We start from the raw sequence: 26,922 nt of genomic DNA on the forward strand, positions 1-26,922 counted from the left end.
TTGATTTAACAAAATTCTATCCAGTAGGCCTACCGCATACGATGGTTATGTAGCCTTTGTGTATTCACTGTAAATGCGTTTCACCTGATTCGACTGGCTAGCTACACAAAATTAATTGTTTGGATTTTATCCATTTGTATGTGAAGAAGCTACTTGAACGTCACGAGAAAAAAACATTGCTGTACCATATGACCAACAATTATTTTAACTATGCCGGCTATTTGGACGTATAAAAAACAACTGGACAATTACAAAACGATGTTTCTAGCATTGACTTTTTTACTAACTGCAACGTCTGTGAAAAAAATCTTCCATCCGGGTATTAGGCAAGGCCAACAGGAAGTACGACCACTTTCACCGGAAAGGCGGAGCAGCGTTTATTGTTGCTCGTGAGCTGCTGTAATGGCGGTGTCTCGTCGCTCCGCGCAGCAGCAACAGCAACAGACTAGCATACAGTCACCGCCAAGGAACAGCTCGCTTTCAGGTGGTCCTTCGGCAATTGCGCCGATGGCGTTGGTCAACTCACCGCCAGAAACCGAACGGGAATGCAGCGGAGGAATCGAAGCGTCTGCGGCATCCCCAGACTTCCCTGCCCCAGCAGTACTAGCGAGCAGTGCCAGCTCAAGTACGACAACCTCCGGGGGCAGCAGCGGCTCAAGCCCCGGATCTGGGGCCACAAGCCCCACGGACGGAATGAGCGGAATCGGCGGCGCGTTCAGGGAGTTGTTCGAGGCCTGTCGCAATGGGGATGTGTCGAGAGTAAAGAGGCTCGTCGACTCTGTGAACGTGAACGCTAAAGACATGGCTGGTCGAAAATCGACTCCTCTCCATTTCGCTGCGGGTAATGTCAAGCTAAGCTATGCTAATTTGGAAACGCTACATCAGCTGTTTGCTAACTAGCCAATTGATGGTATTGGACCAACGTTTATGTGCTGTCACTTGTCTATGTGACACAATATGAAGCGATTTTTTGAGTAATTGTTAAATAGCTAACGTGACGTTTCGTTAGAGCAGCTGTCAACAAAGTTATATAGGTCGTTTTCTTAACAGTCATCTATTTAAAAACAACAAATTGGCTAGCTTTACCGTCAGTAACATTGATTTTCAATTTATGGTTAGTTGTGGCATAACCCCCTGACTATGATGTCAAATTAATAATTGTCATCCCTTCAGGTTTTGGCAGGAAAGATGTTGTGGAGCATCTCCTGCAGACGGGAGCCAATGTCCACGCCAGGGATGACGGAGGACTAATCCCCCTGCACAATGCATGCTCTTTCGGCCATGCTGAGGTTGTGGGCCTCCTCCTGTGTCAGGGCGCAGACCCCAATGCCAGAGATAACTGGAACTACACCCCTCTGCATGAGGCCGCCATCAAGGGAAAGATTGATGTGTGCATAGGTAAAGATGACATTTTAATTTGTGTCCACTGTTTGGGATTGAAATACATGAGTTGGTTGCTGTGTAGGCCAACACTAACTGTTTCACCAACTTTGAAAATATTTTGAAAAAAAATAATAATAACTTCACAGAGTTCTTGGTTTCTCTGCTAGTGTTACTCCAGCATGGTGCCGATCCTAACATACGCAACACTGATGGAAAATCAGCTCTGGATCTTGCCGACCCTTCTGCCAAGGCCGTACTAACTGGTCAGTCTACCTTCAATTGTTATTATTGCTGCATTTGGAAATATTTTAATAATTACTTACGCACTAATTATTACTCCTAATCGTTATGATAAATATTGATTGTAATTAATTAAGTGAATTCATTTCTTGTCTACACCTGACATAGTCCTGTAAAATTTGCTATGTAGTATTAACACAGCCATTTTTCAAAACACAACCCCTTCAGTACCATCGGCCATTTTAGACGGTTTTGACTGATCTTTCATGTAATCAGCAGTAGAACAGGTAAGTGTCAGGAAAATAGCAGTTCCCGATTAGAAAAGGAGAAAAGATACATTTCACTTGGACAGAAATATTTTTGGATTTTGTGACGGCTCATTTTGTGTCAGCACAAAAATGAGTTGTTTTACATCACAATAACAATTTATATTAATTTAATTTATAGTGACTTCATAAAAAAGAGTCGCTGAGAGGCTGAAGCGGGGCCTTTACTTTGTCTGACGCGCCGCACATAAAAAATCTCTGAGATACTTATACTTATTGAAGAAAATTAATGATCAACTTATGATACCGTGCACAAACTCATAATCAAAGTAATCACAGAGATTAAAGGAATTAGCGGTCAACAAAAAATACGGCAACCCTGCTCACCCTCTCTCTTTCTCTCTCTCTGGCTACACAGGTGAACAGGTGCCTATATTAACGAAACGTCACCGCTCATAACCATTTGACCTACTTCCCTTGTCCATGTGATCACAACGAATCTAAATAATATCATAAACAATAACAAACACCACTATTCAAATTTAAACTATCATGCACCTACAAAATCAATCCAAATTCATTCATGGCTCCTACATAATTAATATAACGCCATGAAGTATTTACAATTTTGACATTTGCAACTGAACTATGTGTGCGTGCATGTGTATGAATGCCTTAAAATTTCTCTACAATGCCTAACCTTCTGCAGGCTACACTCCTCCAGCTTTCTGGAATGTAGTTTTTCTGTTCACGTGATCTCTGCATCACCACGTGGCCATTTTATGGATTACAATTGCTTTGATGTAAAATCATTAGTAAAGAGTTGTCTCATCACCTGTGTTTTGCGTCTCATGCTCTTTGTTATTGAACAAGTTGACGAGTAACATTTTTGTCTGAATAAGTAGCTCATTTATTTTGAACACCATCTAACAAATGTTGCAAGATCAAATACGTATTGCTGTGTCAAGTCTTAGTCATGTGATTCATTATAATGAATTATGGAATTTCTTCATTGTAGTTGATTTTTTTATCTAGTTCTTCAGTTCTCTCATTGCAATGTCCTTGCAGAGTCAGAACACCTGCTGAAATTTAGCAAGGATTACATCATGCCAGCACCTAATCTGTTCATGTGTCCCAAACAGGTGAATACAAGAAAGATGAACTCCTAGAAGCAGCGAGGTGAGTATCTTCTCCCCTTTCATCAATTCTTTTTTGTGAAACAGTGTGTGATTGGGCCGCATGGTAGAGGAGTGGGTAGCATGTTGGCCACACAGTCAGGGGATAGGGAAGACCTGGGTCTCTGATTCTGTGTTTGCATGTTCTCCCCTTGCGTGCATGGGTTTTCTCCGGATACTCCGGTTTCCTCCCACATTCCAAAAACATGCATGACCCAAGCGGGGTACACCCTGAACTGGTTGCCAGCCAATCACAGGGCACATATAGACAAGCAACCATTCACACTCACATTCATGCCTATGGACAATTTGGAGTCACCAATTAAACTAACATGAATGTTAGTTTGACATGCAATGTGGGAGGAAGCCGGAGTACTCGGAGAAAACCCACACAGTGAGAACATGCAAACTCCACAGAGCGATGGCTGGAATTGAACTAGGGTCTCCTAGCTCTGTGGCCTGCACGCCAACTTTTCGGTCATATTTATTATTATTGCGCTATATATGTATGTGTGTAAATGTAATAATTTCTTTCATGATCTGTGTAAAGTTGGTAATTGACCTTTCCTGGTGAGAGACAAGCTGTGATCCAGCCTGTAATGTCTTTAGTGTCCCTCTTGAGCTGCCATACCTTGTGCAGTGACGTTACGCAGTGTTGTATTCAAGCACATGTTGTGGCGTAAAAGGATGGCTACCATCTAAACTCATGCAAGTCATGCAGTTTGTCATATCCATTTTACACAGCTTTACCTCCCTACAATACCAATAAACTACATGACTAGGTTTTAATGACGTGTTTTTTATTAACAGAGACTATTTATATAGAGTTTTGCTGGTTTTTGTTTCTTTTTTTAATGGCTGGAAAGCACATAGTTAGAGCTCACATATGTAGTATTTGGTTAATATTCTGTATTATACGTTGGTAGTGTCTAGTCTGCTTTATATCCTCCTCTTGTGTTGCTGTTTTGACACCACGAGTTGGAAGGTTGTGTGAGCTGGTGACACCCCTCAATACACTACTAAACTTGAATACCATGTAGTGACTCAAATGTGACATGACACAATGATCCTTGAATTATAATCTCAATGATAACTTTTTTTGATTTAAAAAAAAATGTCAAAATTATTGACGGTCGATAACAATTCTTGACCAGCAAAATTTATCGTGATAAACCTCCTTAAGGGGAAAAATGCATTCGCTGAGTGTTTGTTTACGAATGAATGACTATTAATGAAATTGATATTTTGTTTATAATTTCAGGAGTGGAAATGAAGAAAAACTGATGGCTTTACTGACTCCATTAAATGTCAACTGTCATGCCAGTGATGGGCGAAAGGTAAATCAAATCTCGAACAAGCCTAAAAAGAGATCTCATGACACTCTGATACAATATGGTGTTGGGGTTGCAGCTTTTTATTCAACTTGTTGGGGGGGGGAGTAGGAAAAGGCTTGTGACACATTAGGGGTTTACAGGTATACTCATAATGTAAGCTGGTTAGTTTTATATTTATTGAAAATGTTTAATACTTTGCAAGTGATCTTCTCATATACGATTTTCTCATGCAATAACTTTTGTCCTTTTAGCTGTTCAGACTTTTCTCGTTTCATCCGTCCTCTGTGTTGTTGCATCGGTTGAATTTTGTTCACATTGTGGACAACAGTTTTTAAGTGGTTCTCATGATGTTTCATCCCCATACCACATGTCTCAACAGAGATATTATAATCTCCATGATGATCTTTCCATACTATTGGCACATCAAACCGTTTAGCATACCGTATGCTTGCCGTTTTTTCCCTTAAATGTTCTTTCTCCCTCTGAAAATGTAGTGAAAGATCAAAAAAGCATAATACATGGCTTATGTTGTCTTTTCATTTTCTTTTCATTGCCAGAACGTTTTACTTCTTGGAGCTCCACTGTAGAAGGACAATTTTATTGTGCGTTCATGTGCATACTCACAAAATGCAGTACAGTGTTCCCTTTTCCATTGCAAGGGTTATGTTCCAAAAGCACCAGCAATAGGTGAAAATCCACAAAATAGCTACCACCCACTTTAAACACTAGTTTAAGCCTTTAGAATCCCTCCCAAACTATTCAAATGCATTTAAACCATTAAAAAATGTTTTAAGCATATTTCAAATTCACAATAGCATATGCAAAAATTAAAATACATACATACAACAATATGGGTTCTCGTCGGTAAAGATATGGTAGTGTCATGATAGACACAGTGTAATGCTTTTTTTAAATAACTGCATTGGCAACGTTAACACACCAACAACGCTGCTGACTTCCATCACAATAATCTCACAAGCTCACACATGCACGTTTCTCCGTCACTTTTCACACTAATAGCAACTTCCTCATTATCCGACCATTACACTCACACCAAGGTGCGTTCACAAACATCTGGATTCTGAATACCTATATTACCACACAGGTACTGAGTGTTTTCCACAAAACTGCAATCAATAGTTGGTGTAATTGCGCAATCGTCATGACACATTAGCAAAAAGAAAACAAACAACATTGATAGCAAAACAAAAGAAAATGTTTCAAACTACAAATTAACTTTAAGACAGACTTGCCTGTGTTTTTAGATGAGTATGTGTATTAATGGAGATGGGTCCACAGCAGCCCTTGCTGCTCAGTGCAGTGACAAGCGCTTCCATGTTAGTCGGTAGAACTCTCTTCACAAGACGAGTCACTTTTTTGGAAAAACCCTGTCTAGAGGGGTCTGATTACTCACTGAATATTTCGACAAGGTCGCTATATTGGCAACACTTCCTGCTTTGTCTTATTCTCAGGCACACCAATGCATTATAATGTTTTTATGAGGAGGACAAACAGCTAGCACAAAATCCTATTTGTGGCTGGCGAACACAAATAAATGAATGTTTGGGAAAACCACGCTAACTCGTCTGTGAAATGTACAAGAGGTGGAAAAGTCTTGTGAACTAGTGAATTATTTCGTGATATTAGAAAATCTTCCACTCAGCCAGTCTGCGGTCATTGAAGCTGCGATGGAAGAGGTAACACTATATACTAAATCATCACAAGCTTGTTTCATTCACTTATACTTTTCCTCTGCTTCTCTTTACTCTGACTTTTGCTGTAGTTTATTTTTATGATCGCATGAATTAAATCCAACCTAGATTTGCTCTGGGATTTAAGCACCGTGTACCACTGGAATGCTGAATACTATGGTGGACTCGCTCACCCTCAAGCTGTTTAGACCGAATTTAACACTCCGTTTGACAAATCAAACAATGATTATGCCCAGGCCTTGTGTTTAGTACTTCTCTAGAGGGGAGAATAGAGTTATCTGTGACTCCGATGCTGTCATTCTGTAATTTATTTTTTCGTTTTGTTTTCCGTGTGACTCTGGCAACATTTGTCGATCAGTCAACATCTCAAAAAATGCTGGTAAGTTGACCTTGATAACAGCCACTTGATTGATGCACTGTTGTGATCTTTTTTTTTTTTTTCCTTTTTAATCCATTGTTTTATTTGACCAATAAGCTGGCTGTCACTTGTTAAATTGCACATCATGGGTGTGTGGGTCACTCATGTATCCCACCCTGATGCTCCTCTGTATGTGTGGGCGTGCGGGTTTGTGTGCGTGTGTGGCATGTGAGTGAGTTTTGTTTGTGTTAATGATGACAACTCCATCTTTTGGATTTGGAGAGGAGCTCAGTTTGTTTCACTGCCTGCTTTCTCCAGCGTCCGTCTTCTCCTCTTTACACTCACCCACACTTTCATTCACTTAGCCTTCACACAGTAGCTGATCTTTTTTTTGTAATTGTATTGACATGATTTTTGATGATTACTCATGCATGCCCAAAGGCTCACCCCTCTCTGCATTTTGTCAAGCAATTATGTCTGGTGAATTTTGTGTCTATTTCTCACCTCCTGATGAATTGGTTGGTATGCAGGAATGACTTTTACTTGTCCTTGAGTCTGTTCTTCACTTCATCTCAAGGACTTTTGATTGCTTAATGCCATTGCACCGCTGATTTTCACCTAGGATATGCAGTTTCATTTATTTTCTTTCTTTCCTCCCTCTTAATATCCCTGCATGGAAATTGGATTGAGAATGCTAATATATTTGATTGCAGGCTTCATCTTTGCAACATTTTTTAAATGACAGCAATGTCTCTTGCTTTGAATAACATTTTATTTTCTTGGCTGAAAATTTTAATTCTTTAGCTCGCAGAAATGCTATCTGAAACACTTAAAACCTTGCATGCTTTTACGGTTGGGATTTGATAGCATTTGATCAAATCCAAATTAGAATTGGCCAATTGATTGCTTGATCTGTTTTTTTTTAATTTTGAAAAGATGAGAATATAGTGATATAATTGATCAATTTCTTTTATTCATGGTTTCTGGGTAGCAGAAAGGAAACGGCCATCGTGCCCCAACCGTAACATCTACCAATACATTTTTGATTTCATACTGGTATTGTCTTTCCTGTCAGCACACTACTAAATTTTCAGCTTCATATATCACTTACATTTACAATTAAGACAAATGAATGAGATTATTGTCACTAATTTCTGACAAAATATTGACGGCATATCAAGATTGTTTTGCCCACCCCTCTGACTTTTTCGCCGTTAAATTCACCATTCATCTGCAGCTCGCCTAGCATAGCCGGTAGGGGTGTCCCGATGCATCTTTTTCACTTCCGATCCGATACCGATATCAGCATGAATCATGCGTACTTGTATTATTTCAAAGTGCGGAATGTTATAAATTGCTTGATCAAGTGATATTACTGAAGAATAACAATTAACCATAATAAGCAACAGTATGTATGAGCATCGGGGTATAGTTTTATCCACAATGATGTGCCGTCCAGGCATAAAACAGCAAGCTTCAAGGTGCTCAATTAAGTGTATAAATCACCGACAGGGGCTGATCATCTTTTCTCTTAATAGCTTACGACTTCAGGTCGTCCCATGGGAGTATCCTCTGTAACGCTGTTTCGAATGAGTGATGAGTTAGGTTGTATTAAACTTCCCCCTTTCTCTTCGACCACGGGAAACTTGTGCATGACAAGTGTTCCACTCAGCTGCAACATCTTTTTCGGACTTAAACGAAAAATTCACATAACTGACCTCACCCCTACTCCATGCTGAACTGCTGCGATCACGTGAGCTCTATCCGGCTGTTGGTATTGACTGCTTATATTGGAGATTGTAGATACAGGCAGATATCATTTGAAACTCGTTTTTTTGCTGATATCGGCCCGATATCACTATCTGATCGAGACACCCCTAACAGTCGGCCCAATCACACTGGCTCTGGCCCTAATCAGCCGCTTGCTCTTTTGGCCATCGAAGGCAGCACACAGTCAAGCAGCTAACCAGCCATGTTTTCCTTCCCATGTGTGTTAATGAGTTGTGCTCTCTTCCAGTCAACTCCACTCCACTTGGCTGCCGGCTACAACCGAGTCCGCATTGTTCAACTTCTCCTCCAGCATGGAGCTGATGTTCATGCTAAGGACAAGGGGTGAGAGTTACAATGCAGACCTTTTTGAACACTTGAACATTTGTATTCAAATCTAACCTCTAATTTTACTACTTCAGCGGCCTGGTTCCTCTTCACAATGCTTGTTCCTACGGTCACTTTGAGGTTACTGAGCTTCTGCTTAAGGTACATTTTATTTTATGAGCCAATGTGCATTTAAAATGTGTAAATATATGTAAATTTTGGCCTCTGTGCTTCTATTTTGTCCACTCTTCCTTCCCCTTAGCATGGCGCCTGTGTCAATGCTATGGACTTGTGGCAGTTCACTCCTCTCCACGAGGCAGCATCCAAGAACCGTGTCGAGGTTTGCTCTTTGCTCCTGAGCCATGGGGCTGATCCCACTCTGCTCAACTGTCACAGCAAGAGTGCTGTGGACATGGCCCCCACTCCAGAGTTGAAAGAGAGGCTGACATGTGAGTCCTATTAAGCAGTCTCCAAAACCAGAAAGACCATTGTCTGTTGTTGATCACTTAACACTGTCTTTCTCGTCCGTGTAGATGAGTTCAAAGGTCATTCACTGCTGCAAGCGGCACGTGAGGCAGACATGGCCAAAGTGAAGAAGACCCTGGCTTTGGAAATCATCAGCTTTAAGCATCCTCAAACCAATGAGACAGCCCTGGTCAGAACCAATGAAGCTCCGCATTTCCAACCATAATGCTGATTTTCCTTTTCAGTAGACATACTAAAATAATCTGTCAGTTAAATTATACCAACAAATTACCCAAATCAGCACTAAAACTTGGGCTGACATGTATGCTTGTAACATATAGACTTATTTCTTTTTTTTGTTGTTCATTTTAGCATTGTGCTGTGGCGTCCCCCCACCCCAAAAGGAAACAAGTGACTGAGTTGCTGCTGCGTAAAGGTGCCAACATTAATGAGAAGAACAAGGAGTAAGTCTATACAATTTTTTTTATTTTATCTTTTTTTAACAGCTATGCCATATATGACATTACAAAGTACTCGCAACCACAGATGTAAAATGTCTTCAATTCCCGTCTGTTTTATCTCGTAGCTTTATGACTCCTTTGCATGTTGCTGCTGAGAGAGCTCATAATGATATTCTGGAGGTGTTGCAGAAACACGCAGCAAAGGTTTGAGTTGGACCACCTTCAGTCTTTTTCTCTAAACCTTTCAGACTCTTGAAAGCATGTTTTCATTCTTTCACCTCCTCCCACGTTAGATAAACGCTGTGGACACACTCGGACAGACAGCTCTGCATCGGGCTGCACTGGCTGGTCACATTCAAACCTGCAAGCTGTTGCTAAGCTATGGGGCCGATCCATCCATCGTGTCCCTGCAGGGTTTCACTGCTGCCCAGATGGGTAATGAAGCTGTTCAACAGATTCTCAATGGTAATCATGCTTTTTATCTTTTATGTCAATATGGTTGCCTTTCGACAAATGTAGTTTTGGATATTAAAAGCAGCATTTGAATCAATTTTGATTTTTTTCAGACAATGTGCCCACACGTAACTCTGACGTGGACTACAGGTTTCTTGAGGCAGCCAAAGCAGGAGATCTTGACACAGTGCAGGTGAGTTGGTACATCATTGCTTTTTTTCCCTGCAGAATAAAGTCATCTTGGACTCTGAATATAAGACCTATTTGAAGTCTCGCTTAACCCAGCAGCCACAACTTATTGTCTCCTTCAAATTATCACATAGATTATATTATCAGATTTTAATTGTATGTTGTCTCTTTGTGGTAGCAACTGTGCACCCCTCAAAATGTAAACTGTCGGGATTTGGAGGGCCGCCACTCAACTCCACTCCACTTTGCTGCTGGTTACAACCGAGTGGCTGTAGTCGAATATCTACTTCACCACGGAGCTGATGTCCATGCCAAGGACAAGGGGTGTGTTTTTTTGCACCTGTCTTGAAAAATACCCAATACACCGTTTTTCTAGTAAGCCGGTGCTTACTGCTGTTTCTTCTCCCATCAGCGGCCTGGTTCCACTGCACAATGCATGCTCGTACGGCCACTATGAAGTTGCTGAGTTGTTGGTCAGACACGGAGCTTCAGTCAATGTTGCTGACTTGTGGAAGTTTACACCGCTTCACGAAGCAGCAGCCAAGGGCAAATATGAGATCTGCAAGCTGCTGCTCAAAGTGAGAATCCTTCTGTTCTGTTGTTAGAATTAGGAGAATTGATCATGGTTTTCTTGCTGAACTTAAATGTAAAAAAAAATGTTTTTAATCTTAACGCAGCATGGAGCGGATCCCTCCAAGAAGAACCGTGACGGCAACATGCCACTGGACATGGTGAAAGATGGAGACACTGACATCCAGGATCTCCTTAGGGGTGATGCGGCCCTGCTGGATGCAGCGAAAAAAGGTTGCCTGGCCCGTGTCCAGAAACTTTGCTCCCCAGAGAACATCAACTGCAGAGACACTCAGGGCCGCAACTCCACACCCCTCCACCTTGCAGGTATATAAACTGCTTTGTTGTTGCCGCACTTTATTCAGCATTTTTACAGTTTTTGCTGGATAGTTATCCTACAATTATCGAGAATCAATATTGACATTTGTGAAGACCGTTTTTCATTAATTATATGGCATCATTATGTGAGTACAGCATATCAAAAGCAATAAACTTTAATTTCTTGAATATTTAACATTGTAATTGGAATGCCAAGCACTTTTAACTCTAACAAAAAAAAAACACTCCGATAAAGAGCACACACAACAATAAATAAATTGGACTTTCAAGTTTCTGTAAATAAAATTGCACTTGTATCAATAATGAACATTGGGAAAGACAGCATATAGCGAACGACACTGTGAGTGTGCACCATTTTGCGCAGATTTGTACGCATTTGCTTTTCCGACCAAACGCCTCAGTAAGCTGTTTTTTTTTTCACATTTGAGAAAACTGGACACAGGATGGTTGACGTGTGCAAACAAATTGGTCTCCTTTTGAATAATGCAACATATCGGTTCGTCTCGGTTAATGCACTAATCTTTTTCATTCTGCTTAAAACCAAAATATTCCCACACAGGGAAACCCTTGCTTTTGTGTCTTTATTTATGTTGGCATATGGTTGCTCATGAGGCTAACTTGCTGCTAGGACTCTATGTAGCCATTCATTAGTAGCCCTGCCTCCACGTACTGGACAAAGCGGCGGAATGGCTGAGAGGAAAGTTCACTCTGTCCGTTCATTCCACTATAGCACCAACGCGCTGTAGCACAAACTGTGAGCTAATTTAGCTACACTTGTGATGGTGTCAATCAAAATGATTATCTTTGTAAAAGCAGGATATTTAGCTCATGCTACCAATTTATGTTCTTGATCGGTCGGTCTTCTTGTTGTGAATGTTCACTGAATTCCCATGTCTTCTCTTCAGCGGGTTACAACAATCTTGAAGTGGCTGAGTACCTGCTGGAGCATGGGGCTGACGTCAATGCACAGGACAAGGGAGGCCTTATTCCTCTCCATAATGCTGCCTCCTATGGCGTGAGTGTCACTCCCAAATCCCAAAAGACACAACACCAAATAAGTGCCTCCTTTCATTCATTTTAAAATCTGACTTTGGTTGTTTTTCCTTCCTTTCTTCCCTCCCTGACAGCATGTTGACATTGCAGCTCTGCTTATCAAGTACAACACATGTGTGAATGCCACAGACAAATGGGCATTCACACCCCTCCACGAGGCAGCCCAGAAGGGTCGCACACAGCTCTGTGCGCTCCTGCTAGCTCATGGGGCTGATCCAACCATGAAGAACCAAGAGGGCCAAACAGCCCTGGATCTGGCCACGGTAACATTAACATATGACCACTTTCTCTCTTCCATGTAATTTTATGAAGGGTTATTGATGTACCTAACAGCCATATATAATCACAAAAAAAAAGATTTTGTTTTACTGATCAGATGTTTCATGTTATAAGTAGGGCTGGGAATCTCAGGGCACCTCACTATATGATTTGCGATACATGGCTGATGATAATGATAATATCTTGACTCAGTGATAGGGTGAAACAACAAAAAATATTTAATAGTCCATATTTTGCAGCCTTCGACTGGGACAGGCTCCAGCTTACCTGTGACTCTGAGGACAAGTTGTATAGAAAATATTTTGCAACATATTTTAACCAGAATACACCTTGCAATGGTGCAAAAACAAAGACTGTTTTAATGCAACATAACTGTAAAACAGTTTATTTAAAACTAAGTTTAAGTTTATTAATATTTATTATAAGTTTATTTTAAACTTATTCAGAAAACCCAACCTGACTAGAACACCTTCTGTTGCTTCCCTAATAGGCTGATGACATCCGAGCCCTCCTCATGGACGCCATGCCCCCAGACTCTCTCCCCAGTTGCTTCAAGCCACAGGCCACAGTGGTCAGCGCCGCTGTCATCTCCCCGGCCTCCACACCATCCTGCTTATCTGCTGCCAGCAGCATAGACAACCTGGCTGGACCTCTGACAGAGCTGGCCAGTGGTGCTGCTGCTGGGAATTCCGGAGTAGCAGATGGAGCAACAGGCACTGACCGCAAGGAAGGAGAGAGTAAGAGTTTACAAACTTATATTTGGTCCTTTGGTACAAAATGTTGTAAAATGTAAAAAGAAAGGGTTGTAAACATTCAACATGTTTCCTTCAATAGTGACAATGGTGGACATGAACATCAGTCAATTCTTGAAGAGTCTTGGTCTGGAGCACTTGAGGGACATTTTTGAAAGAGAGCAGGTGAGTAATGCGCGATGCATTATTGAACCGAGACAATTATATGTATCACACAATTTTGTCATTACATAATTAATCATCTTCCTTAAGGGATGTTGTGTTTATTATATAGCACCATTTTGTTATGGTCATAATAGTACTACGGTCATTATTGTTATGGTTGACATCACCATTATGTCACAATATGGTTACATTGCCTTGTACTTCTGTATGTGTAAAAAAAAAAAAAAAAATCATAATTTCAATTCAATTAATTTCACAATTTCATGTGATGCATTCCATTGTGATCTGATGTTCAAATAAAATGAAACCATTACCATTGTTCACCAGCTGTTGCATTCGACACACTTGAGTTTTGGAGAAACCTTACTTAAACTCTTGTTAAACTCATCAAGTCATTAATAAGAAAAGATTTAGCTGATTTTACTTGCCGTTTCTTTTCATTGTAGATCACTTTGGATGTCCTTGTTGACATGGGCCATGAGGAGCTGAAAGAGATTGGCATCAATGCTTACGGTCACAGACACAAACTTATCAAGGGTGTAGAGAGACTGCTGGGTGGCCAGCAAGGTTGGAACGCATCTTCAAGGTCATGGCCACTTGTGAATTCTTCTCTTCAGCAACTTTCTTGTTGTTTTTCCTCAGGTGCAAATCCATATCTGACATTCCACTGTGCCAACCAGGGCACTATCCTCATAGACCTCGCTCCAGATGACAAGGAGTATCAGTCTGTGGAGGAGGAGGTAAGTCGCTGTTGGATGGCGTGCCACAGTTTGATATACTCATTTGACACCTGCATGGTCAAAGAGCTGTATCCAATATTCCACCTTTACACAAAGTTAATTTCAGTGACACATTGCTGACCAATATTATTTTGGATCGGCACCAAATAATACACCTGGACACTCATGTCTTGCATATGTATTAACTTTATCATCTTTTTGTGTTTCGGTAAAAAGGTGCCTTTAAATTTTTTCATGGTTGTTCAAACCAATTAAACATTTTGTCTTTTTCCCAGATGCAAAGCACCATCAGAGAGCACAGAGATGGAGGCAATGCAGGCGGTGTCTTCAGCCGATACAACATCATCAAGGTGTGGATTGTTGAACTGTACACATATTTTTTATTAACGGTTGTGTTGTTCTGCAGACAGGAGCTTAATTTAATTGTGATTTGAATCTCACCATCACATGATATAAATTGAGTTTTTAACTGTTAATTCAGATCCAAAAAGTGGTGAACAAGAAGTTGAGGGAACGTTACACACACAGGCAGAAGGAGATCGCAGATGAGAATCACAACCACCACAATGAGCGCATGTTGTTTCACGGTACGCACACCTGCTTTTATTCCTTTCTTTTTTCCCCTCTCTGGGCCATTAAATACTTGATTGTTTTATTACTTAATGACAGTTTCTTTTTTTAGAGCCCTCTATGAAGACATAATGTTCTCACTCGTCTATGGGTTATCAGCTAGAAATGTGTCTTCTCTCAGGTTCCCCATTTATCAACGCCATCATCCACAAAGGCTTTGATGAACGTCACGCCTACATCGGTGGAATGTTCGGAGCAGGTATTTACTTTGCTGAGAACTCCTCCAAGAGCAATCAGTACGTTTACGGCATCGGCGGAGGCACAGGTTGTCCGACACACAAAGATCGGTCCTGCTACCTGTGCCACAGGTGAGTTTGGCTAATCTTGAAGGGGATTTAAAAAATGTTTTGGTTACACTCTTCTTTTAGTGGACCGTTATCTAACTCTTGCTTTTGCTTGCTACTTGCAGGCAGATGTTGTTCTGCAGGGTGACCCTAGGAAAGTCCTTCTTACAGTTCAGTGCTATGAAAATGGCCCATGCTCCACCGGGACACCACTCTGTGATTGGGAGGCCCAGCGTAAATGGCTTGGCTTATGCAGAATATGTTATCTACAGAGGAGAGCAGGTACATTTGGAATTCAAAAATTTGAATCACAGAAAATGTATGCTATCCCAATTCATGTTTTTTCTCTCTCTGTAATTCCCTCAGGCTTACCCCGAGTACCTCATAACCTACCAGATCTTAAAACCAGAGAGTGCGGCCCAGTCTGCTGCAGGAGCTGAACAGAAGTCATAGTTGCACACTCACACACCCAGACTGAATGCTTTTTTCCCCCCCGTTTGTACTGACAATGCATAAAAGGTGTTTTTTTTTTCAGTTTTCCCCCCAGTGGGCTCCATGGTGACCAGTGCTTTGTGAGCAGATATGCTGTATAATTATCTTCTATTTGTCTCTTTTCACTTTGTGTGCATTAGCTGCATGTTAACACATGAGCATGTGTGGCCCAGTAGTGTGTGTGGGTTACTTATCTCGGTAGTTTGCCACCCTTTTAGCCTCATGCCTAATGATGGTGGAGAATTACCAATGTCTCATATCTCTTTACACACACACACACACACTCTTTGAAATATGACGATGAATACAGCCATATCTGGGTTCATGCTGTATAGGTAGGATTCAAGGTGAACACTACAAAAGGTCATTGACAGTTATCCTGGAATGTTGACTGTGAACTTTCAGGACAACTGCTGACTGTTTTCAGTGCTTTTTAGTTAGGTTGCACACGCTGTGTGGAAGGTTGAGATACATTTATTGGTCTGTGAGAGTACGCTCAGTAACGCAGCTTGTTTGCAATATAAAACCTCCTAATAGGTTGAGGTATATGCTACACATATGGATGCTCTACATTCAAAGCATTATGTATGACAGAATATCTTTAGTGTTGAAACATGCTTGTGATGTTTTAAAAACCGATAGCCAGTGAACTCATCGAAGCATCTTGCTCTCACCGTCTTTGCAAAGACATCCCAGGATTTGCACTTTTACATAGATATCTATTTAAGTTATTTTGAATTTAAATACATTTTCAGGAAAAATAATATTTGTACAGGTTGTGTAAATGGTTGTTTATAACAGTTGCTGTTTAACAGTGTCTTAAGTTGAACATGAAATGTGGATTTTTTTTTCCTTTCATGTCTTGATTTCCTTTTTTTTTTTAATAAATGTCACATGAAAAGCTTCTTGTATTTGTCATTTAATGTTTTTATTCCATTCCGTGAAGTTTGATTTTAAATCATTAGTTGGACTCGAGTGTAAATTGTCCGTAGGTGAGAATGTGAATGTCTGGGATAGGCGCCAGTTTGCACGTGACCTTGATGAGGCCGCGAGGTAGATGGATGGTAAGTCAATAAATCTGAAAAGGAATTGCTTTTGGATCTGCCACTAGTTGAAACTGTTCTGAAATAACTTTCACCGACGTTTTTAATAGTCCGCAGTCTGTGTATTAATGTTTTGTATTAATATAATAAAACATTTTTTTTACAAAATAAAAAATTGAAGAGTTAAAAAAAAAAAACAAGCGCGTCGCGGGCAATATACGTCATCACTTTCAGCTGACTCCAACTGCTTCGCATTACACTGCAATGAAGTTTTGTTTGGGTCCTTTGTTAAAACCTACAAACTTTTTATTTATTTACAAACTTTAGTAACACTCTTCGAGTGGACTATTGAAAGGCTCTTAAAATGTATTTTTAATTTGGGCGTTTGATAGAGCTTTCAATGCTCCTTCCCAGAAATGCAGCGGAAAACACTGCTTGTCTGTGCTTTTCTAATATGCATCACGGATTACTCTTCCGCGTCCTTTGTCATCACCGTTGACCTCGGAAGACCGATAGCACAACTGAAACACTTCTGGAGAAGCACAGGTTTCTGGTAAACATATATTTATATATGTATAAATATCTTAGTATTCATCCCAGCAACACCAATATTGGAAAAAAAGAATTGTCTGAGTCATTCTAACAGAGGTGTTATTATATTGTATATTGATTTTTTTACTTGACTACAAATATGAAAATTTGTATTATGATGTATTGTAGTGTAATTATTGTTTAAAGATAATTTAACTCTAAAATATCAGAAACTAATCAAGTGCTATGTTGTTAATTAAACGTCATGTGTTGTGTGCAGTCCTCCTCTCCCTCACACTCAGGCTCACCAATATGACCTGAGCATTGACCAGCAACAGAACCTGGCCTACGTGGGCTCTGTCCCCCATGGAGGGATCCAGCAGATTCGAATACATTGGATGTTGGAACTGGTCACTGGACAGTAAGTGAAACAGCAGCTGCTAATCCATGCTTGCTTATTATGAGTTGTTAGTGTCAGTGTCTACTTTGTCCTTTCAGAGATATTGGAGGACAACCCCATTACAATTTTACAAAACTGGACCAGCTGATTAGTCTCTTATGGATTAATGGACTCCAACCAGGTACTGTATGTACTCAGCAGGCTGAAGAACTTACTGTCACATCTGTAATTTATCTCTAGGAAAAGCCTAGAGATGAATTACAGATGAGACATTTGTTTTGTATGTACAGTAGATCCCACCTATTTGTGATTCTGAATTCACAACCTCGTATAATCACATATTTCCATCCGGGTTGCAGACGTTGTTTATGGGTGTGTTCATTATTTAGGTTCTTTTGCTATTTGTGGGGGGTCTTGTAACGTAACCACTGCCAATAGCGGGGATCTACTTTATTATGTCTTTGTTCCTTTTACTTGCATGTTCAACACACAACTAGAGGTGACTAATGTTGGTAAAAACTGATGAGCATAAACACAATTTGTGACCCCCCCCCCCCCCCCCACCGCTTTCAGGATTTGAACTGATGGGCAGCGTCTCAAACTACTTCAACAACTTTGAAGACAAAGCTCAAGTATTCAAATGGAAAAATCTGGTTTATCTCATAGCCAAGAGGTACATTGGTGAGTGAGTGATTATTATTATTGTGTACTGCACAAAATTTAGCATTGGATAGCCCATCACTTTGTGGAAATGTTGACTGTGATTTGCAGACAGATACGGTCTCGGAAGTGTTTCTCAGTGGAACTTTGAAACATGGAACGAGCCCAACAACCACGACTTTGATAATGTCAGTATGTCAATTCAAGGTAAGTACATTTTTTAATTACATTATATTGTCATCATTCATAAAATATCCATATACAGTATGTGAATGTGAGTGTTAATAGGTGTTTGTGTATAAGTCCAGTATGTACACTGCCTCTCACTCACCCGTAACCTTAATTAGGACAAACAGTGTTGAAAATTGATACCAAAATATGGTAAATAATTGTCAGTATGATGTATCACTAATCTACACCACTTACCTAAGGATTCCTAAATTACTACGATGCCTGTTCGGAGGGTCTGTGGGCTGCCAGCAACCTACTGAGGCTTGGAGGTCCAGGAGACTCCTGTCACTCGCCCCCACACTCACCTTACTGTTGGGCAATGCTTCAACACTGCTACAATGGCACCAACTACTTCACTGGAGAGACAGGGGTCCGGATTGATTACATAGCTCTGCATAAGAAGGTGCGCTTCTCTTTTCTGTAATAAAAATATTGTGCACTCAAGAATTTTGTATTCTTCTGTCCTCCAGGGAGGAGGTTACTCCATGCCCATTCTTCAGCAGGAGATTCAGACAATGGAGGAGATAAATCAGCGTTTTCCTCTATTCTCCAACCTGCCTGTGTACAATGATGAGGCTGATCCACTGGTGGGCTGGTCCAGGCCTCAGGAATGGAGAGCAGATGTGACCTACGCTGCTATGGCGGTCAAGGTGAGGCGTAAAGTGGGCCCAGGGTAACAATCATTTAACTAAGAAGATGTTAACTTATCATTATCATCATAAATCATCATAAATTCTGCCTGAGCTCTACATTGTTATTAGAGTTTGGGACTATTTGATGCTTTTTCAGACCACAAATGTTGGCCTAATTATAAAAACAGATGGATAAAGTATTAGACAAGAATAAAAATAACATTAGGACAACATGGGGCACATACACATGGGATGGAAATGGCTATATATCAAATGGCTATATATACACGCAATATTGTATAGATGAAAATAATGAATGCCTTGTTTATTGTGGTTAATTGGTTCTATACTCAGTTGTGATAAAGGAATTTTTGGGAGTAGGATTTCTTCTTAATAAGTGGAATATATTTGTTGCATAGAAAACCTGTTTATTCATTCATTCATTTTCTACCGCTTTTTTCTCACGAGGGTCGGGGGGGTGCTGGAGCCTATCCCAGCTGTCTTCGGGCGAGAGGCGGGGTACACCCTGAACTGGTCGCCAGCCAATCACAGGGCACATATAGACAAACAACCATTCACACTCACATAGAAAACCTGTTTATCATCTTTTAAATATGTTTTTAACATTATTAGAGCCCTCCGGAATTCAAATAACTCACCTGTGGTCACCTCTACACCGATTTCACCCAATATAGTACATATAATCAGAGAAAATAAGCCATTTAAGAATTTAAATTAAAAAAAAAAATTGTGTTGCAGTAAATGTGTTCCAGATGTGTGGAGAACAGGAAGTCACATAGAGGATTCAGAGTTGAGTTTTAGCTTGACGTGGGTTACAGACACAACAGGGGCCTTTGTTATTATTATTATTATAATTATGCTACTGTTATTGTGCCTGTTGTGAGATAATTTTTATAAAAGTAAGTTGTTACTCTGATCTCAGCATACGTAAGTGTATGTTGTGGAAGTGCATCATGACTCTTCCTTTCAACAGGTGATCAGCCAGCACCAGAATCTGAAAATAGCAAACAGCACCATGAACTACACCCTTCTGAGCAATGACAACGCCTTTCTCAGCTATCACCCACACCCCTTCACTCAGCGTACACTGACCGCTCGCTTTCAAGTGAACAACACCCAGCCTCCTCACGTTCAGCTCATCAGGAAGCCCATCCTCACTGTCATGGGCCTCCTGGCTCTTCTAGGTGACCGGCCGGGCTTAATTATTGCATAGCTCTGGTTCTTCCAGGTTTTCACAGTAAAGTATATCATGTTCCTGTTGTGATTCCTCCTCTAGGTGAGACACAGGTCCTGACACAGGTTTTGAACTCCTTAGGAGCCAATGACAGCACAGTGGGAGTTCTTGCAAGCAGTCACCAGCCCCAATTTCCATGGGGCCCAGACAGCTGGCAAGCGACTGTGCTGGTTTACAACAGTGACGACAACCGCACCTCCACCAACACTGATGATGTCACTGTGTCACTGAGAGGACTGGAGCCATACACAGGTTTGTTTGCGTGCACTTTTTGTTTATACATCACCACTTCACTAGAATATATCCTTAGGCGAGGATAATAAGACGCTTTACACATGGAGCCAGCCTTGGACTACTCTAATCACTCATTAAAGAACACCAACTCAACCCCACATGAGCTGAAGGATGAAGGCAGAACCTTCAAATAGAACCACTACACTGCTACAACGGAGTACTTTTACATGATGCATATATCTCTTTTTTTTGGTGCTCAGGTCTTGTGTATGTCACCTATCTTATGGACAATAATGTCAGCAACCCATATCATCAATGGCAGAGCATGGGAAGTCCCAGCTACCCCACAGTAGACCAGTTCAGACAGCTCAGGAACACCCAGGTTTGTACATTTCCTGTACATTATGTAACACACACACACACAAAAAAAGTTTTTTTTCTATTTTTACAAAACAATTGATGTACTGTATGTGTTTGTGTTTTTAATAGCAACACGACTATTACTTTGAGACATTGCATTAGAACACTGACCTCTGCCTTTGCCAAACAATCCTAATTTGGATGACACACACACTGTACGATTAAATTGATATTTATAGCTCCATCAACCTGAACCACTATCTCATTCAAGGCGTTATCAACATAAACACAGCAAGGTAAACTCAACTGTGAATCACTGATGTCACTTCATGTGTTGCCCACCACTCAGTTCCCCTTGGGAACACATGTAGCAACACACATAAGTCTTATTTATGTCTTAAATGGTTTATTTTCTCTTATTATGTCCACTATATTGAGTAACCCGAGTGTAGTAAACGTGTGGGATGTGTTCATGTGAATATCGAATACAGTACTTGTATTATAATGTTAAAACGGCCACAAACTATGAAAATATTCCATTTATAAATAAGAACTCCTACTTTATGGTAATTCACTTACCATCGTTGAGTCTAGACTCAATTAACCGCAAGACAAGGGATTACTGCACATGCGTTTTTTTGTCATTCACCTGTGGTCTCGGAATAGTAGGGATATTGTAACTCGATGTTATCATAAATATAGTAATTAGGTAGTAATTAAGGTTATATGTGTGTTGCTAACATGTCAGGACCCTCTTGTTGACGGACCCTGGCTAGTGCCTGCAGGCGACACTCTGACTTTAAAGGCAAGACTGTGTGTTCCCTCCGTGCTCCTGATACACATATGTGCACGTCCGAAAGCAGTTCCAAACCAGGTTAGTAGTACTGAAAGATAACAGTGATGCTGTGACATGTTCTGTAATACTTACAAAATGTTCCCTTCCAGGTCAATGGCTTACGCTTCATCAAGATCACCAAAGGTCAAGTCCTCATTATCTGGTCTGATGGCTGTGTAGATTCCAAGTAGGCGCACAGACTGAATGCTTAATTCATCCATGGAGGATTTGTTGTGCAATTCTTAAAATGTTCAATCTTGTGCAGGTGCATTCTGACGTTTGAAGTGGAGTTCTCTGCAGGTCAAAATGAGTTCAGCAGGATTAATAGCCACAACACAATTTTTACATCCTATGTCTATTCACCTGGTAAGATGTTTTTTTTTTATATTTTCAAGTACCAATATGTTGTCATTTGAGTTGCCAATAGCAAATGTGGGGTGGTAGGTGCCAGAAGACTTCAGAGGAGGTGCAGTGGCTTGAGAAAAATACATTTTTTGTTTGAAAACATTTTTCAAACATACTAAGCTACTTTAATCTATTCTAATGGCAATATAATTTACCTACGCTGTCTGTTAGAGAGTTCAGTGCTTTTGAAAAAGTTTGACAAAAACTATATGAATTAGAGTCCAGTGTTTCCCACAGGACTGTAATCTATTTGTGATGGAGGTGCTCTTGATGACTTCATTGCCTAATTTGCATAAATGGCCATGACTGGTGCGTGCAATTTTTATGCTTTATTCCATGGGAGACAAAAATGAAGCAGAAAAACTTGAACACAAAACAATTATATTCAGAAATACAAATTAACTTTTTTCTGTCACTTCTTTTGTTACGTATGTATTTGTGGTAGGGTGCAACAAATATACATTTATAGATATAGATCGTTCTGCAATGTTTGAAGTTGTTTTTATTTTTACAGTTGCTTCTTCCTTCCATAAAAGGATCAAATGAAGACTTTTCAATCAAATAATGAATGAATTAGCCCTATTAATACTGACCTACTTGTTGTGCTCCATAGTGGACCAGGAAGTGTGCGGCTGGTACAGAGTTCGAGCTGTGGACTACTGGGGCAGGCCTGGCATGTACTCGCTGCCTGAGAGGTACTCGGGGGAGATTTAGACATGGCTCACTTTTTGGAGACGTACATAAAACATCAATTTTATAATGAATTACGAAAATATTAAGAACCCTCAGTTCTTTTCTTGTCATTGAATGGACATGGCTCACTTTTTGGAGACGTACATTAAACATCAATTTTATAATGAATAATGAAAATATTAAGAACCTTTAGTTCTTTTCTTGTCATTGAATTGATTTTGTGTTTTAATAAACTAAAAAGCTTCTTTCAAGTAGAATTCCAGACGCCATTTTAAACATACACAAGGACAACTGCATGTTTCCTTACAAAATTTATTGCCACTTGTCCAGAATGAATAAACAATACAGATGTTGCCCATCAACGTGACAATGATAATGCTGTTTAGAAGGGGATTTTTCTACATTTAAAACATTCATTCTAGTCAGAGTAGATAAATAACTGGTAGTAGTAGAATTGGCCTTGAAATGCTGTAGCATTTACACCTTGGCAAACATGAAATTAATGCATGGTCTGTCATAAAACAGAATTTTAGGTGTTACAGTTGAATCTGGAGTGTTGACTTCCTCCCTGCTATGAGCCTGGTTGGAGTTTAGCAAGCTCCTGATAAAATTGAAGAAGAGAAGCAAAATTAATTGTTATATTACAACATGTAAAATGGAACAACAAAAAAGGGAACACATACCGGACTGCAGCACAGGCTGGAACTGTCCTGCCATGCAGATTTCCTCCTGTTTTTGGCGCACGATTCTCTGAATAGGAGGTGACAGGCCACGGGGGTTACGTGAGAAGACCAGGGCATAGCCGTCTTCGCAGCTTCCGTCCTCCTTCAGGGTGCGGCAGGCATAAGTGATGGCGTAGTTGTCGTAGTCTGTGTCGATGACCCAGTAGTTGTCACCTGGGAGACCACAGAGTAGAAAGAGCAGCCTGCATTCATTGATTACATTGAAAAATGTGAACATATGTGTAAACACTATAGGACTGGGGTGTCCAAACTTTTCCACCAACAGCCACATACTGAAAAATCAAGGATGCAGTGGGCACTTTGATATATTTGTATATGTTTTTTTATTCTGTAAAACAGCTAACAAATCATTAAACATACTAGTGTATAAACATTTAAATACAAAGCACTATTCTGTTATTAATATCAACATTTCAGCCTTTTCTGTTTACATTGTGACTTTGTGCCACTATTTTTATTCTCCACCCTGCTGCTTACTAGTTTGATTATTTCATTCATTTTTGATACAGTAAAACAGTACAAAATGGGGACACATGCCTTAAGTAATGACATGAATTAGGGTTCAATTCCATTTAGATTTTAGATAGATTACAAATTCTTACAACTGTATACTGTGGTGCAGTGTTGCCTGAATTTTGATGTATTTTAGATTTATTTAAGTTGACGCTGTCATGTACAGTCTGAGCTGCATGCTAAATAAGTATGGAAGAGTAGTGCAGTTGATATAGGCTTTTTGCAGGGGTTGCATTCAAAAAAATGAGTAATAATAGTCACTAAAGTAAAAATAAATGTGTGTTTTTGACACACAGCTAGCTTTATGTTGATGTTAATCAATAAAATCAACAATAAATGTGAGTATTGCAATTATATATTATAATTTATATATTGATATAATATATATTATTACGGACTCCGGATAAATGAGATGTTTCAACAGAAAACATGGCTTTTTTTTTTTATCTTTGTTTTTTTTGCCTTAAAATCAGTGAATTGCAGGGCGGTAAATGTTGAATTGTTACTGTGAAGTGATTCACGCTTTTAGAGGAGGTCACACTTAACACAGTAGTTTTTCTTTATACTTTTTTACATCAATATATCTACTTTGTGGTAATATTGTCATAAAAATATTCAGCGAAAAATGGCCAACAATAACAATCTAGTGATGGAGTAAAACATTTGCACATATTGCAGATGAAGTAGAACTATAGGTTATAGTGGAACTATTGACCTTACCTCCACTGGACAGATAGCTGGCCAGTCCCTGGTAGTTCATGAACATCTTTCCTGGGTTTCCGGGGTCAGGCACTGTGTACTGAGCTGCCATGTCAGCACACACCACCCAGAAACTGGTACAGAAGGAAAGAAAAAGTTCCCATTTCCATGTAGGAATCTCTCAGTGCTTTAAACCCATGCAACAACAACAACAATCAGTGCTCACCCAAACAGAGTGACTCTGCCCCTGGATGAAGCCACCATAGCGCCATCATCTCCAACAGTGTACTCAGCAGAGATGTTGTCCTGCAGGAACAAGCCCTCAGGATCCTTCTTCTGCAGGGCGTACCACTTCCCTGCATACTGTTGAGAGGAAAATAAAGAATGCTGTTTTCTGATGCAGTAGAAGTGGGAATCGAACTAGAACAAGTTGTATTTATCCATGACCATCAATTGCTGAATGTGTCTTTCCCTGAAAGAAAGAATGTGGACTTACTCTTTGGGGGTCAAAGTCTTGCTTGACCGTGAAGCTGTCCACCACACAGTCGGCCAGGCTCTGCTCCACACTAGCGAGGAGCAACATTACCAGGGCAAACATTTGGAAGTCCATTCTAGACGAGAATGAAGTGAACACATTAATTTAGTTTGCTCTTTGTTGTCATTATAAGATTAATATCTACTCCATATTTGCTTGTCTGCCTCTCCCCCCCCCAGGCCCCAAACCCCATCATCCTACCTTAGGTATAAAGTGAAGCTGAAGCAGGAAGGTCCGGTTCAGAGTTGTGATCGACAAAGAAACATTGCAGCTTTTTATACCCGACGCAGACTGTGACGCATAGTTTATTTTCATGTCTTCAACCTAAATACAGAGTGTAAATCTACCGTTAATCCATTTAACAAAATCCCCCGACATAAGCTGGTGAACCCTCACATTCAGCAGTGTATACATAGGCTTTATGTAATTGTTTGCAGGGCTACATAAGAACATACAGTACATAATGACAGATGCGCTGGAGGGAAGAATCAGTCTGAGCCTCAAGGCACATGGGCAATCTGTTTTTCCACGTGGTGTGGTGTTTTCTTATGCCTCCATGTAATGAAGTCATATCAGTGTTGGCAATGGTTTAATTTACATTGAATTACATCACAATTGTACATGTCCATAAAGGAGTGGGAAGAAGCTAAGTTTATTTAATACTACATTTGTTGACTTCCTATGTTCCAAATGTATTCTTTGTCAGTTTCACATACATAGGAAAACAATGAGGTGGTATAACAATAGGAGTCATAGTTGTAGTCATTGTAAATAAATTATCTAGCAGTCATGATAAATGATAATATTGTGACTATCAGTGACTAAATCCAAAGAGACAAAACCATCACATGTTAATTATAGTTAATTGTTGGTGTACTTAGATACATTAATGCCCTCATCACCGCAACTGCAACACTTCCCCAACAGGAAGTTACTCAGCATGCCTTGTGGGTTGTAAATTAAGTATAAAGTATTTATTGTTTTATAAGTACATTAGTGGGTAAGCATCTATGTATATACCTGCATAGTCTGTGTGGTACAATTACATTGTGTGTTTTTCAACCAATCTTGCTCAAATTGTACATAGATGCTGGTCCGCCTCCCAAAAATATGTACCAAATTTTATGGCAATCTGGCATGATACTATTTTCAGGAAGCATATGTTTGAAATATTCAAGGATTTTTTTAAAGTATTAATATTATGAGAAACAAACAAAACAACAAATAAAATTGTATTTTTTTGAAGATTACTTTGCAGAAAAAAGGGAATATTTTGGGAATAAAGTCAAAATATTTAAGGGGACTTAATATGTTCATTTTTCGACCCTTTGTATTGAGCTCCTGTTGGTTTGTGATGTGTGAGTAAAGGTCTAAAAATCAAGCTGATTCGCTGCATACAAAGTTCGCCTCCTCAAGCAAGTTGAAATTTGCGTCTTGACTACTTTCCGTGCAAAACAAGTGTTACCATCATTGTCACGTTTTTCATCAAGGTAGTGAATTCTGAATTGTGAATATGTGAAAATCCATTGTATATTCTTCCAGAATTTGAGTATTATCACTGGTTTAAATCTCTCACTTCGTAAAGCCGTATTGATATACCACACTGATACATATGTATTTACGATCAAAGGCAGCAAACACGCTTTGTCGAGATATGGACACGTTTTTAAGGTGATGAAGCAGAGGCTCAGGCGTACCTGTTGGCTATGGCTTGTTCTG

General features: G+C 40.0%; 3 protein-coding genes across 5 annotated transcripts; 2 read left to right on the top strand and 1 right to left on the bottom strand.

Moving 5' to 3' along the window:
• The first annotated feature begins 350 nt into the window (after window positions 1-350).
• LOC131127861 (poly [ADP-ribose] polymerase tankyrase-1-like) lies at window positions 351-16,331 on the top strand. 2 transcript variants are annotated; one of them, XM_058070154.1, is made up of 28 exons: window positions 351-841; window positions 1,174-1,398; window positions 1,551-1,646; window positions 3,032-3,068; window positions 4,326-4,401; window positions 6,469-6,489; window positions 8,486-8,580; window positions 8,658-8,724; window positions 8,825-9,011; window positions 9,096-9,217; window positions 9,400-9,491; window positions 9,614-9,692; window positions 9,782-9,953; window positions 10,055-10,134; window positions 10,309-10,454; window positions 10,543-10,708; window positions 10,808-11,027; window positions 11,945-12,054; window positions 12,167-12,355; window positions 12,862-13,108; window positions 13,206-13,288; window positions 13,735-13,855; window positions 13,931-14,028; window positions 14,304-14,378; window positions 14,510-14,615; window positions 14,780-14,966; window positions 15,068-15,224; window positions 15,309-16,331. In XM_058070154.1, exons 1-28 carry the CDS (start codon window positions 403-405, stop codon window positions 15,393-15,395), a joined length of 3,780 nt encoding a protein of 1,259 aa, XP_057926137.1. In that variant the 5' UTR covers window positions 351-402; the 3' UTR covers window positions 15,396-16,331. The 2 variants fall into 2 exon arrangements, with proteins under 2 accessions (XP_057926137.1, XP_057926138.1); XM_058070155.1 differs by lacking the exon at window positions 6,469-6,489.
• Window positions 16,332-16,724: 393 nt separating this feature from the next.
• Window positions 16,725-23,342, top strand: idua (alpha-L-iduronidase). Of its 2 annotated transcripts, none has more exons than XM_058070158.1 (14): window positions 16,725-17,030; window positions 17,289-17,429; window positions 17,507-17,589; window positions 17,982-18,089; window positions 18,180-18,275; window positions 18,500-18,702; window positions 18,770-18,949; window positions 19,926-20,136; window positions 20,229-20,438; window positions 20,681-20,802; window positions 21,529-21,654; window positions 21,726-21,802; window positions 21,881-21,981; window positions 22,634-23,342. In XM_058070158.1, the coding sequence occupies exons 1-14, from the start codon at window positions 16,894-16,896 to the stop codon at window positions 22,732-22,734; spliced, it is 1,896 nt and encodes a 631-aa protein (XP_057926141.1). In that variant the 5' UTR covers window positions 16,725-16,893; the 3' UTR covers window positions 22,735-23,342. The 2 variants fall into 2 exon arrangements, with proteins under 2 accessions (XP_057926141.1, XP_057926142.1); XM_058070159.1 differs by having other exon boundaries at window positions 16,886-17,030; window positions 17,311-17,429.
• LOC131127866 (purpurin-like) lies at window positions 23,012-25,550 on the bottom strand. Its single transcript, XM_058070160.1, has 6 exons — window positions 25,405-25,550; window positions 25,165-25,279; window positions 24,895-25,031; window positions 24,690-24,802; window positions 23,397-23,609; window positions 23,012-23,314 (listed from the first exon to the last, which is right to left on the bottom strand). The coding sequence occupies exons 2-6, from the start codon at window positions 25,276-25,278 to the stop codon at window positions 23,304-23,306; spliced, it is 588 nt and encodes a 195-aa protein (XP_057926143.1). The 5' UTR covers window position 25,279; window positions 25,405-25,550; the 3' UTR covers window positions 23,012-23,303.
• Window positions 25,551-26,922: the final 1,372 nt, after the last annotated feature.

Source organism: Doryrhamphus excisus, chromosome 4, assembly GCF_030265055.1.
Source record: "Doryrhamphus excisus isolate RoL2022-K1 chromosome 4, RoL_Dexc_1.0, whole genome shotgun sequence".
In the NCBI taxonomy this organism is placed as follows: Eukaryota; Metazoa; Chordata; class Actinopteri; order Syngnathiformes; family Syngnathidae; genus Doryrhamphus; species Doryrhamphus excisus.

Excerpts from the sequence above, each read along its gene's own strand:
- LOC131127861 (XM_058070154.1), top strand. The coding sequence starts at position 403 with ATGGCGGTGTCTCGTCGCTCCGCGCAGCAGCAACAGCAACAGACTAGC. Across the intron at positions 9,218-9,399 it reads AAACCAATGAGACAGCCCTG|CATTGTGCTGTGGCGTCCCC; the intron begins GTCAGAACCAAT and ends TGTTCATTTTAG. Across the intron at positions 12,356-12,861 it reads CAGCCCTGGATCTGGCCACG|GCTGATGACATCCGAGCCCT; the intron begins GTAACATTAACA and ends CTTCCCTAATAG.
- idua (XM_058070158.1), top strand. The coding sequence starts at position 16,894 with ATGCAGCGGAAAACACTGCTTGTCTGTGCTTTTCTAATATGCATCACG. Across the intron at positions 18,090-18,179 it reads CATAGCCAAGAGGTACATTG|ACAGATACGGTCTCGGAAGT; the intron begins GTGAGTGAGTGA and ends TGTGATTTGCAG. Across the intron at positions 20,803-21,528 it reads GACAGCTCAGGAACACCCAG|GACCCTCTTGTTGACGGACC; the intron begins GTTTGTACATTT and ends CTAACATGTCAG.
- LOC131127866 (XM_058070160.1), bottom strand. The coding sequence starts at position 25,278 with ATGGACTTCCAAATGTTTGCCCTGGTAATGTTGCTCCTCGCTAGTGTG. Across the intron at positions 25,032-25,164 it reads AAGACTTTGACCCCCAAAGA|TATGCAGGGAAGTGGTACGC; the intron begins GTAAGTCCACAT and ends TCCTCTCAACAG. Across the intron at positions 23,610-24,689 it reads CAGCTATCTGTCCAGTGGAG|GTGACAACTACTGGGTCATC; the intron begins GTAAGGTCAATA and ends GTGGTCTCCCAG.